The 14036-nt window shown below is 37.7% G+C and overlaps 1 protein-coding gene across 1 annotated transcript in view; it reads left to right on the top strand.

Moving 5' to 3' along the window:
* Positions 1-14036, top strand: part of LOC143693419 (uncharacterized) — a 441857-nt gene that overhangs the window by 64143 nt on the left and 363678 nt on the right. Inside the window, exons 7-8 of the mRNA XM_077174591.1 lie at positions 4209-4287; positions 12262-13669. Coding sequence (XP_077030706.1) covers positions 4209-4287; positions 12262-12504 — 322 coding nt within the window. The 3' untranslated portion in view covers positions 12505-13669. Of the gene's footprint in view, positions 1-4208; positions 4288-12261 lie in introns of the transcript that reaches the window.

A 14036-nucleotide genomic window follows, 5' to 3' on the forward strand; every position in this document is an offset into this window, starting at 1 on the left:
AAGAAAAGTGTCAAAGTTACCCATGTATTTGTCATCCAGAAGATGAATTACTGAGCAGGGTACAGGTTAAGGAATTTCTAAGAGGTATTTTTTCTCAAAACCACAGTGGGTGATGCTCTAAGAGCATTGATTTCATAAGGAATGGTGCAGCTGCACTCCACTTAAAAATCAGTGTATGGATAGTGCCAGTTTTGAAGCCAGAAGAACTATGCAATGTTAAATACTTTACATTTGGATTTCTATGGGGAAAGAGTGTGTTCCTCAGGTGTCTGCCTCATGCTGGAGAGCTCACACCAAGACACTTCACCCAGACAGGTCAGGGAATCCTGTTGAAGAGAAGACAATACTTTGAAGATCCTTCCTAGTGTGGCTTCTTGGATGGAATTTGATGAGTTAATATTTATAATGTCCCTTGTCTGGGTCCCCATATGGATGGGAGAGTCAGGTAAGGGTCAGGAACAGATTTCCTGGCTGTGCTGGAGTGAGCAACAGCAGTGGCAGTGTAAGGAGTGTGGAGGCTTGGAAACAGGGATGCTGTTGTGCCGATGGGCTCCTTGGAGCAGAGGGAACTGGGCTCTGCTGCACATTCACCTGGGATTCTGCCTCAGGTCACATCCTTTAACTTTTCTCCACATCACTACCCTCCAGCTACAAACTGGAGATAACAGCCAATTTTTCCCATTTCAGCTGTAGGGCTGTTAAGAAAGAAAGTCTATTTCTCTGTTGTAAAGATGTCATCTGACACCTTTAGGTGGAGGAAGCATAAAAATAATCACATTACTTGAGGGAAAATTCTGCTTTTCCTTCATAGCTATCTCCTCTCCTGATAAAGTCAGAGCCTGAGGATTTGTGTTGGCTGCTGACCCTGGTAGAGCTGGACTGAGGTCTTTTTGGAAGGCTGCCTGTGCTTGACTTGTCTTCTCAGATATAGTGAGGATAAATTTAACTTGGAGCCTGTTTTGTAATTTGTTTGGCTGTTTCATAACTGTTTGCTTAAATAACACGGAGAAAAGAGGAAGAGAATAAAAAAACCTCCCCAAAATCAACCATGGAATTCAAAGTGAAAGGCTTTGGGAAGCTAATTGCAGCCCTTGCCTCTCCATTTTCTTTATATTTGTGCTGAAACTCAGAAGATGCACTTTTTCTTAAGTATATAATGATTTTCCAGTTGCAAAATAAATTATTGTGCAGCTTAAAGCAAGTATAGATCTAATGGGCTGAACAAAATACTATGAAAAATGCCTAGAAGGTTGCTCCTGCTCCTTCCAATGTGGAGCAATGACCATTCTTTAAAAATCTTAAATTTTAATCAAGGTTTCAGGCAATTAATACAATCAGTAGTGAATTTTACCTACATGCTCGTTCTTCTAAAAAGGCCTTAATATTCATCAGCATGCCTGAAAAGAAAAATAAAAATCAGCCTTAATGCTGACAGCAAGGCCATCTGTCAGGGAGCAGTTCCAGAACGGCAATGTAAGAAAGGCATGGCTTTCATCTGTTACACTGTTTGACAAATTTGGTGGTTTGTACATGCTAATTATGAAAAAGAACCTCCAAACCCTGAAAAAAGATCACAAGTGTCAATTAATTGCTTTATTTTTATGCTTCATCTCAACCGATGTCTTCTCACTGTGCCTGGACATTTTACAAGAGGTAAGAAAGCAAATTCTGTAGCCTCTACCTTATCCTAGGAGCTGGTCAAACAAGAGACTTCTTTTGTTTGAACCCTGTGAAACTGCCACCTACTCTTCTCTTTGATTAACTGAAGAAAATAATGTTACACAATTTTCTCCAGCTTTTTTAATTTTCAAGTCTTTGGAATTAATTGAATTTGCAAAGATAATACATTTTCCTCAACATCTTCTGGTCAAGATGTTATCAGACACTTCAGATAACTCAGATGTGGGAAAAAAAGCAGGACTGAACTGAACTCATCTATCTTTAGCTTCCTTTAACTAAAAGGAAGACAAAAATTTTCATCTCCAGTGGCAAAGAGTTCTTCAAGTGATGGAGTCCTACTGTAGAATTCTGTCTATCAGCACAAATATGTATAAATAGAATTCACATTTAACAGGGTGTGGAGATTGCAGATTTAAACATTGGCTCACATTTGTATGACAATTTTTGTGTGAAGTAGACAGAAAATATCAGAGGGCAAAATGACACTTGGTGCAAAAAAAAAAAATCATCCAAGCAGAAAGAAAAATTACAGATAGTGTCTAGGCTGTTATATAGAAAATTAGCTATGAAATTATATTAATTCATATTGATAACTTCATACATTTCTAGGCCTGAATTCTTAAAAAGAAAAAAATATTTAGATGGTTTTTTTGGCTGCTTAAATTACCTCCAGAAGAGTTGGAGTGCATGCACAAAATTTGAAATTTTGAATTTTGACTAAGGTAATAGTCCTCCTAAAAAATTAAAAGAGCTTAGCTTTGAAATCAGAAATTAAACTGGAATTATTTGTACTACTCTTTTCACAAGACAGGAGCCTAGACAGGTAGGTACCCACTGATAGATGCCAATAGATGCCTATTGTCAATTATAAATAAGATAAATAGAGCTGAGGTTTTATAAATAAGATAAATAGAGATGAGAATTTTTCCCCTTGAGAATCTTATGAAATCCCTCAAGGACATTATACTGGCAATTCTTACAATGTCTTTATCAAATCTGGGAAGATTAAAACTGAGCAAAATATTCCTGGTATGACTTAGATGCTGCACAGAAGTGAGTGATCCCTTCATCTTTGTTCTTTTTTTACTCAGCATTAGGATTTCTAAATTCAAAACTTCCATTGAACATCCACATGGATTTGCTGTTAGATTCTTCTTCCAAATCAAGGAATTTTTTACTTTATTCTCCAAGTCATCAGTGCAAATTGTTAAGTTTCTATTTAAAGGAAGCTTGAAGGTCTTGGGGCCAGCAGAACTGCTGACACAGAAGTTAACAGAACACAGAACACCCTAATGCTGGAGTTCAGTGGAGATGTAAATTAGACCATTTAGTCTGTTGGGTTTTATTTTAAAAGGACAAGTTGTATTCATAGCTTTAATAGCAAATGTATACAGCACAGATGAAATACTGTTAGAACCATGTTCATCTTCTAGGCTTCCCAATCAGGCAGAAATCTGGGTGCCTTTATATGACTCTTGCCCATCATGGATATAAAATTAGAATTTAATGAGGACTCTACAAAACTGCTGAGCTTTAGCCACAGTTTAAAAAATCTACGGTGAATCTTGAACTTTGATTTCATGTCTTATAGAGACAGAAGCTTTTCAGAAAACCCTGATTTTGATTTATGGCCCTCATGACATTTGTAGATGAATGCATTTGATATTTTATTAAGGATCCCCTTCTATGATCTCAACATCTGTAAGTTGGGAACTTCAAAAGGCAGATTTGGAGGTTATGACTTTTCTAGCATAAGGCTAAATTGTGATATAAGTTAAGAAGAAAAACAGAACTGCTAGATTTCTTTACAATAATTTCCATTGAAAAAGTATTATATTTTTATCTTTTTCTCCCAAATATTTTTTTGTGATACTCAGCATATCCAGTATATCCAGAATGTGTCTAAAAGAAAAATACTGCTGTGACTAGCATATTAGATGATTAATCCCATCTTTTATCATATTTTGAGAGAGAGAAATTACACCTGTAGTGGACTTGATCACAATTTATGATTATGATTAATAGAGACTTTTTTATTAGCTGTACTATGTAGAACCTGTTCCACGTTTTCAGAAGCTTTAGCAAGCAAAAGGTTTTCCAGAAGAAATATAATTGAAAAGTAAAAGAGTGTTTTTAGCTGAGCTTCTGTGTGGGAACAAGCAATGTGAAAGACAGATAATTATCCCTAGATAAAACATCAATTACTTTTTCTATTTTAGCACATTAAATCTTCTTACCATGTGCTGATAAAATGGAACAAATATTTTCCAGAATATCTAAATCTTACTGTCTAGACTGCTTTATAGACGAGGGGAGGGGGAAGAGAGGGAAGCAAATAAACATCTCTGGGTTACTCAGCACAAGCAGGAAGGGTTCCTCAGCCAGCCAGGCTGCATGGAGCTCTCCTGCCTTTTCCTTTCTCTTGGGTTGCTCTTTGTGACTCTGATGATGACTTATCTACTTCTTCCCATCAAGGGCAATAATATTTTTCTGCAGAAACCTTGAATAAATTTGTTTCTCTTACACAGAGAGCTGGTTGGGAATCAGAGGCTGGGAAGGATGAAGGCACAAGATGGCAGGAACTGTTCAGCTCACTCCCAGGGCATGGTGAGAAATTCTAATTCCTAACAGATTTTTGCCCAGCCTGGGTTTTTTTTAGCCCCTGCAGTGAAAAGTCCATAACATCTCCTTCAGTCTATCCTGTCACTCTTCCCTCTACCTAGCTGAAATCTAGCTCAAATTCAGACTGACTGTTTTCCTTGTGTGTTTACTCAGCAGCAGCTGTTGGTGCACCCCAAGAGAAGACCCAGCCTATTTCTGTCTCTACTTTTAACTGAACAGAGCCAATTGGCTCAATCTTGCCTCACAGATCATGTTTTCTAGAGCTTGGATCATTACTTCTGTCTCTCTTTGAACATGAAGTGGCCATGGTGTTTGTTTAAATATCCCACGTTACAGAGACATTAATCCAGCCATGGTCTCTCTAGGGCTGGGCAGAACAGAAAACTGGTCTGTGTCTTACTTAGCCTGGTTATATTTTCCAGAATGTTTTTTTTTTTTTCCTTTTCCCAGCAGCATGGCATTATTAGCTATAATATTGTTTGTGAACCACTTCTGTAGAACTGCAGTTAAGTCAATTATATTTGTCTTGGTGGTTGTTTCTCCTTGACTGTAACAAGTTGATTTTTCTGGGATACATTGATGCGATTTTTCAGAACATACCTATAGTATATGGAAACAGGGTTGGAATCCAAAATTTCTTCTGAAGTAGTTGCAGTTCCTTTTGCCCTTATGTTTCTGCACACTTGGTAGTTCTGTTTATGGAGAACCATCAGTTCTCCAACACCAGAACACTTGTTTTGGAATTGCTCATGTTTGACAAGTGTTCCCCAAATTCAGAGCCAAGGTCTGAGCTTTTGCCCAAGTATCTGACCTCACTGGGGTTCCCAGGCAGTACCAGAGTGGCCTAGGCCAAAGATAACAGGAGTGTGGCACTTTTTTGGGAGAAATGGATGCCCTATTCCTGACAACTGCAGCAGAGTTTTAATCAAACACCCTGAGTGTGGAAATATAAAGATCACTAGAAATTTTGAAGAATAACAATTTAGTCTGAAAATGCTGCTGTCCCAGTGGAAAGATTGCCAGCAAGGCAAAGACTAAAAAAATACATCTCAGCGCTGTTGATAAGAAAGGGTGTCTCAGATGAAATGAGAAAAGATCCATTCAGATCCCTTATAAATTCTGCTCTGATAGCAGCTGTTCCTTTCTCTCTGTCAGTGACCTACAGTGCCTACACCAATTCCTGGTGGACAGATGCCTGTGACAGTAAAATACAGAAGTGCAGCTCTGCTAAAGATCACAGGTTGAACACACACTCATGCAGAAATGCCCTTCTTAACCTTAGGGGGGTATATATCAACAGAGTGGTGTCAGGAGATGTGTACAGCATCGTAAAGAAACCAATGCTCTCACTGAAAGGACCTGATCACAGAGCACACTGCACCCAATCCATATTGGATTTCACCTCTTGCCATTTTCCTCACAAGTACTTAATTTGACTTTGAAGGACAAAAGAGGATAGATTTGGAAAATGTGTAAGAATGGCATTCTTTGTTAACATGCACTCAGTGTAAGAATTTGACATGACCTTGGTTTCTCATTTTTCCCTTGTACAGTGTTTCATTGCTAATCCCTCCCTTAAAAGCAGGATATTTCTTTTCTTAAAAGATAATTCTAATCTTAAGCCTCTTTTCCTAATGTTACAGTTGCAATCATGTTGATATATTCTCCCAGCCTTTTGCAGCCTACCCCTAAATTATTTGTTGAAAAAGTGTTATCTTTAAATCACATGCTCTTGCCCTCTGTCTTTTCGTAATTCAAGGTTCAAATGTGTTTATTTCCTTATACAACCAAACTCCTCCAAGCCTATTCATTACCACCCCCTCAGTCTACAATTTTCTCCCTCTTACATAGCAAAAAACGATTTTTGAACCTTGTCTATGAATCACAACTATCAACATAAATTCTTTCTCATTCAGATGCAACATGGCAGCTATTTGAACATTTGATTGCATTTTGCTTTTCAGCATAGTTCTTATGTCTTCACTGATTATTTAATTAATTTTTAGAAAGTATTTGAGAATAATGGGTTGCAAGAAGATTAAAACAGCCTTCACTGATGTCTGTTACTCACATTTATGGGACTCTTTCCCTGCTTCTGACAGTGCAAAGATCTGTGAGGATTCTGTGTCACCCAAACAGAGGCTGCTCACTGCAGATCCTTCTGGACAGACAGTTCTTAGACATCCATGGTAATCTTAGCAAAAATCTTTGAGGCTTCTTGTTTATAAAGGTCTTCTTATTTATTTGCCTGCCTTTAAGATGAAGAAATTTTCATGTGTCACCTTAAGATCTCTAGGGAAAAAAAAAAAAAAACCACTCAAAAAAACCCACCAAAACCAAAAAACCTTTGCCCCAGACCTTTACCCCACTATTTCTGTTCTTGAAGAAACAAACATTGAATAAACAAACAAACAGAGAAACAAACAAAATGTTCTAGAACCTTGGAGCCACAATTGAACTGTTTGCAGCTGAAAACCCATTAGTAAATTCATCACCTGTTTGCAGTTGCCAAACAGCTTGGGAATTATCTGAATCTCTTATCCATAAAGTATTTAGACTTTATAATGAGATTTTTGAAAGACATGGATTGATGACCTCTTATGTTCACTTAGAAAATGGTACCCCCTTCTGGATTTTAGTGTCTGTTTCCACTAATGTCTACAGTTCAGAATCCTATAATGTGTTTAACTATGATCTGCCGATAACAATATCTGCAGTGCAGGAAAACACCATTAAATTTTAAACAAGCAGGATTCCAATAAGTTTTCTTAGCTTTATGGCTGCTGCTAAAGCTAAAAGGTTATAATATTTCATGCCTCTATTTCACACAGAATAGATTGAACCTCTGTAATCCTTTGCTTCTCTCCTTGCCAATTGCCAATAATCCAGCTGTGTCCCATTCCCAGCTTGGGCTGCATGGCTGCTTGGTTTCCCTGCATCCCTACAAAATATTTTGGTTTTCCAATAAGCAAATGAACAGACTCAGCTTGCAAATACAAGGTTGAGGCTGAGCTCTGAGTTTTATGTTCTTAAAATCAGATTTAAAAAACCAAAATAATGCAGAGATAAAGAAATAAAAGAGTTGGGTGAGGAAGGGTAGGAAAAGGGGTGTGGGGATAGAACCAGAAGAGAAAGGCAAACAATATTTTACTTCAGAGGGTGACATGAAATTCTAGTAATAGGTATGGGTGAAGCAGAAGCAAGGATAAACTTTTGAAATTCCAAATAGGAATAGGAAATGCAGATAAATCCTGCATTTCACTAATTAGAGGTGGGCAATTTTCTCTCCACTGGCATAAAAAGAGTGGAAGCAGAAAAAGAAGATGAATAAATTCACTGAGTACTTATAGGAACCTTCTTTTCCACAGAAGAAAAATATTACTTACTGTTGGATTTAGAGCAGCAAAAGGACTCCAGTGGTGGCTGGGGATTCTGCTTTTCATTGTCAGAGAAAGGGATACAGGACAAATTCTACTTTTTTGAAGAGAGGCCAAGTAGAAACCCAGTCCTGACACCACTGACCTGACCTTGGAGGCTTTGTTGTGGGAATGTGAGTGCCCCTGTTTGGAACACAAGCAAAATAAAATTCATATTAGCTGATGGTCTCAGACCTTTACTGTCCAGGCAAGCTAATTAATTTATCACTTTATTAAGGGGCTTGTAGAACGTAAAATCTTGCTTGTTAGCATGTTAACAAGGCTGTAAACTGAGCATTCTCTTTAGATTGTAATATAACCAGCTTTATGAGAGCAGGGGGATTACAAAAGCTTCCTCCACAGCACATATCTGATTTAAATTAATAAAAGCACTAATGAAAAATCATCTTGTGTATGAGATAATAGGTCTGCTCTGAGAGCTGCAGTACCCAGTCCCCATGGAATACAGACACTGAAAATCACAGCCTAAATTGATTGCTATTTACTCAAGTCTTTAGCAGCAGAACCTTAATGTTTAAACCAAGGTATCACCAATTCAAGGCCTTAATTTGCATCAGCAGTCCATGTGTATTTTGGAGATTACTCAAGGTTAGGGGATGTACAGTATTCACATTATTTCCACTTTAGAATAAAGTTTTGTGTTTTCTTTGATAAGCAGTTTTTTATATCATATTTGCAATCATTTTTTGACAAAAGGCACTCCCCATATAATTGACTGGCTTTGCTGCCTGCCTTCAAATCACTTATTTTTAAAGTAGTTCTCCTTTTCATCTCTCAGTTTTCTTCATTATTCTTTACTAGCTTCAAGGAACTGGCCTTGTTAAGCCATTCAGCTTTGGCAAACATTATTTTTAGTTCTCCAGTTTGGATCTGACTGATAATTTTCTGCATTTCAGACTGGTAACTTTTCTAATTTTCAGAAAAAGTCCTGGGGATGAGTGACAGAAAAAAAACAACATTGCATGCTCTCAGTATGGTTTCTCTTTCTGGGAAACTTGGTCAAAGTTGTTTCTTTTTCACTGTCTATAGCAGGCAACACTAATGTATCATGATTCTCAAAATAAAATGGACTTGCCTGGGAGATTTTATCGTACCAGTCATAGAAGCTTTTTGTAATTTAGCCCAGCTAAAATTATGACCTCATTTAACTTTATGTAAAGCCTATATGAACACCAACATCCCCATCTCCTCCCCTCAAAACCAAAAATAAAACCTTTCCACACAAAACTTCATTGCTAACCAGACCAGGGAGAAAAAAAGATGCAGACTAAGGAATTACACCTGGTTGGGATTATTTTCCTGGATAGGAAAAAACCCCTCAACATTATTAAAATAACTTGCAGAAATTTACAAAGTTTCTTGAAAAAAAAGATCTTTGAATTTCTTGTCCAGGAGTACAAATTTGTCCTTTTCATTCCTCAGTGGAAATAGTGAATTTTGTTTGGGATAAGTCCAGTTTCTTTCTCTTCCCTTCTAGTCACAGAGTATGAATTACACACAGGTCAAGGAGCTACCAGACTCCCCCTTAGAGCCTGAAACTTGAAATAAAACCCTCCCAGTGAGTCTTGGGACGTGACCTGAAGCTTCTCTGGCTCTGGCATGCAAGAGGTGTAGAGGAAGGATCACAAAGTTAAAATTATGAAGATTCAAAGGAGGACTGGAAGAAGTGTAAAAAAAAAAAAGGCAACTGGGGTAGGGTTTTAGCAGTGGAAAGCAGGAATTGCAATGCTGGGAATGGGTTTTGTAGCCCCAAGCGTCTAAATGGTGATGAATAGAGCCAGGCAATGCACTTTGGTGAAAAACACAGCCCGGAGGCAAGTTTGGTACTCTCCCTTTTTATCCTTGAATATCTACTTGCTGTAACTGAAAATAAATTCAGAATCCTGCAGGGAAATACTGAATTTTTATGGGAACAGCTAGGAAAGGCTCAAACAGTATTTATCATCTGCTCTGAGGAAAATAAATTTGTTTTGAGGATAGAGTCATGGTTCCTGTTTTGAAATTTTGATTTTATTTTGGCCTTCCATCTTCTGGAGGCTTCTCATGTCTCTCAGGAGAATTGGAAAACCTGGAATTCAGACAACAACCATCTTTTGTTTAAGAACCTCATCCTGCATTTTAAATAGCTCTCCATTAAACTCATAACCCTTTTCATCTAATTTCACATTATTTCTGTGTATTTTGCATCCTTTCACTAAAGATTCTATTTAATTAGATTCTATTTAATTAATTAATTTAATTAATTATAATTTATCTAAAGGAATTAATTTATTAAATTAATATCTGCTTTATCTGCATGCACTATAAATCAGATATTATGGGATCTGTGACAAAAAACAGGAAGAGTGGAGCAGTTTTGCTCCAGAATTGGAAGAGGAAACCAAGAGTAGACATGAAGGTAAAGCTAAACCCAGAGATGTCTGCAAACCTGCAGCACCAGCAGTTGTGGGATGCAAGATTCTGCCTCAGTGCTAGACAGGTTTTTGTTTCCTTTCTCCTTGTTAGAGTCACCTGTTTTTACTCCACAATCACTGTTTTTTAATTCCTTCTTCATTCTAAATAGAGTGACAGCTTCTGCAAAGATGAGCTTGAATGTTTTTGAGTCAGCAGGTTTCCTTTGTTGTATTTGAATGGGAGAAACCTGTTAAAAAACTGTGAAACCCATTAAGAAACTGTGATATCCTTCTGGTAGTTTGACAGAAAAGAACCTTTTTCACAACCAGGAGCCCTGAGCCTGACCAGAGGCTGGACCTCTGCTGGAAGTCAGCACGAGGGTGCTGCTGATTATACGGTTAAAAAAATCAGTAAATGATGTTTCTTTAGATTTAATTCTCCAGTTTTATCAACTCTTCTGACAACTTTAAACTAGAATTGTCACATATTTCAGAGATCTGCCGCTGGGCAGCTGTTCTAGTCAAGATTTCTTGTTGTTCTGAAGCAGACGTGGTCCTCACAATGCTGCTGACACCTCCGGGAAAGGAGGAGACAAAAGGAGGAAAAATGTTTAGGTTAGAGACCCAGAGAAAAGCCTTCCACATGCTTTGCATGTTTTCTTGTTATTAAGAGAGGTTTATTAAAGGTCTTATGTTAATGAAAATGCTTGTACAATCAGCCATTGGAAGTATTTCTGGAAGAAATGATAATATGCCCTTTGCTGTGGCTCAAAAGGGATTCTTCTTTTAAACTTCTTGTGCTAATAGAGCAGCATTGCTGTGAAGTCAGTGACCATTGCATATATCAAACATACTTATAGATAGGTACATATATTCATTTATGAGCTGTCAATTTGATCTCTTTCAGCCCATCCCAAGGTTTAGGGAGACTGCCTGGAATGTCACCTTATCAACTAAAAACACAATAACAGTTGGCCAGCTTGTGGAGATAAAGCACCAAGAGGACAGTGTTTCACTTTACAGCAATAGCTGATGCAGTCTCTTAAGTTTATTTTTCTTTCTTTCGGGTTTTCTTTTGTATTTTTGGGGGTTTTTTTGTTTATTTTTAAAAATTTCATTTTATTCGCTTCAACATGCTCTATTCCTTACAAATCATCCAACCTGTTTTATCATTAGGCAGCAGTGAGTAAATAAAAATAACCTTCTCTCTAAAACATAATTTAACTCCCATGGGAATAAAACCATGTCTTATTTGCATGCAGAAATTCATCTCAACAAGGAAAATATCATGGAATAAATTCCAGCAAAAGAGGTCTATGCCTATTCATACCACTATTTTCCACACTTTAGTAATTTTATTATCTTCAAAAAAACTCTTTCTTTATCATTTCAAGTGATGTTATTTAAAATTCTGTCCTAATGGCAAATTGTTATATAAATTCCTTTCTGGCCATTCCTCTTCCTGTCTGAAAACAGAAGTGCCTGGCCCACAACTCACTGAAATCAACAGTTTTTTTCTCTGGCTTCAGTGGAGTTTGGGAATTTTTTTTTTTTTAAATTTTACTTGATTATCACTGCTCAGAACAGAGTGAACTGGAACTGCTTCTTTCTGGGTCAAAAGGAAGAAAATTTCAAGACAATCATTACATCTCAGCTTTTACCAGTCCTTACTGAAATATTCACATCTTGTGGACTACTCATATATTGCTGTTTGCAACTAGATTTATAATACTTGGCAGAAATAAATGAGGGCTTAGACGAACATATCTGCATCTCAGAGAAAAATGAAAACAGCTTAGTTTGTAACCCCAAAGTCATGATATTTCTCTCTCTCACCCACCTTTCTTTAATCTTTGGGTAAATTATAAGTTCTATTCAGTGGGGCTTGTTTCCTGCTTTCTAAGCACCCAGGCTCTAGTGCAGAAATCAGTGAAGCTGTAAAACTTCAGGGGTGTGCAGAACAACATAGACACCAAACCTGCACTCTATGAGTCAATAAAGGGCACATCTGTGCAATAAATCCACACCTGCTATATATGATAGACCTCCAAAATCATGACAAACATCTTTTGAAATAGCTTGAAGACTTAAATGTTTTCCCCACATCCTCTTTTTCCCTACTCTCCAAGGTTTTTCATCAGTCCCTCGTTCCCTACGTACATCGCATCTCAAAACACGTCCCTGGAATCAGAGCCTGCTTTATCATTCATCCTTTTCAGAGCAGCCTGCTGACAAACTTCAAAACAGCACCTCAACCCACACCCAGAGTTTTGAAAAAGAAAAGAAATTCTTGCAGAGCTGCAGAATCTGTCTCTGCTCCCACAGAAGTAGTGAAGTGGGTTGAATGCGCACAACGGGATTCTGAGAAATGAAATTATTTGGAATAAACGAGCGGTGACCTGTGCTAATCAAAGCAGTTTTGTCTCTCTGCCATGACATGTTTACACTTCTAGATGCAGCACAAGTTGGCAGGATTTTTGCTCATCACAGCTATGTGGGATTTTTCTGCGTATTTCAGTCATCATGAATTTTCTGACAATAATTGGAAGATAACTTCTGTTCCCATTTCGGCTTCAAGTTAAACCAGGGTAACTCTAGAGTAACTCAGTAGAAACCCTTTGCAGTGCTGTAACAGTGGATTTCTTGTATTTCACATTTTGTGATACAAAGAGAAAAAGCCTCTCTTTTTAATGTCAGTGCAGCCACAATACTTGATGTAGCTTGGACTGGTATTGCCTCTTGCCAGATGCTTTTTAAAGCAGATTATGGAAAAAATCCTGCTTGTTTTGTTAAATATTCACTGTCACAGCCTTTGGAAAATAAATACTCAGATCAGCATAATTTTTCCAATTCATCATGTGATGAATGAATTCAAAGTCCAGAGGCTGTAGATGTTTTCAGCTCAGGAAGGCTGAAGCTGTCAACAGCCCCACTGCAGAATGAGGAGTTTTCTGGCCCCTTCAATCATTTCTGCATCTGCAAGGAGGAGCCTCTGTGCTCTTGGAACTTCAGCAGTGGGACAGGAGTCTGCATCTCTTTCAAATAATCCAGAAGAGAGGAAAAAGGCTCCCCCCAGAGAATGTCAGAAGCTCAGAAAATGCACACAGAACAAAAGCCTTTGTCAAATGTGAACTGTTGGCTGCCCACCAAAAGACATTAAGAAATACAGTTTGTAGCTCAAAGTAAATTGAATTTTACTGACTTTGAGGTCCAAGAAGGCTTAGAAATTGATTTTATGAAATTTCAGTGAAGCTATGTCATTGGTTTTTGCCCTGTCTCTGAGCTAAAAATACTCTTCTGACAAGAAAACATGCAAATCCAAGTTCATAACCAGGATTTAAACCCCAGCCTGCTCTGCCTTCAGCATCAAGAGTTTCTGATGGAAGGCTCCAGTTTTCACTATTATTTTATTTAGTTCTAAAAAATTTGATTCAGTTCTTCCAGAAAACCAAAACCAAACAAAACTCCCCAAAGCAAACAAACAAAAAACATTAAAAAAAAAAAAAATTGTGATGCTTTATTTTCTCTACCCTGCAATCCAGAAGGGCTGCAACTAAAACAAGTGTTCTGCATAGGACACAGATTCACAGTGCAGTAAGATCTTTTCTTTACAAATGATCTTTACCAACACACCAGCCACAGAGGCTTTTTTTTTTAATTTGAAACAGCTCCTAGAACAGTATCTTTATGCGAGTGCATAAAAAAGAGTGATAAATATATATGTGTACACCCTCATACAGATTGCAGCCTTTCAACAGGGTGAACTATTCACTGCAAAAACAAACCTCCTCTGGGTTTCTATCCATCCTCTGAGCCAAATTCCCATTAGCACTCTTTCAGGTGCATCCTTCTGCCAGCACAAATCCACACAAATACATCTTGGTAAAGATGCCTGCCTGGTTTC

This window comes from Agelaius phoeniceus, chromosome 2 (genome assembly GCF_051311805.1).
Source record: "Agelaius phoeniceus isolate bAgePho1 chromosome 2, bAgePho1.hap1, whole genome shotgun sequence".
NCBI classification, from domain to species: Eukaryota; Metazoa; Chordata; class Aves; order Passeriformes; family Icteridae; genus Agelaius; species Agelaius phoeniceus.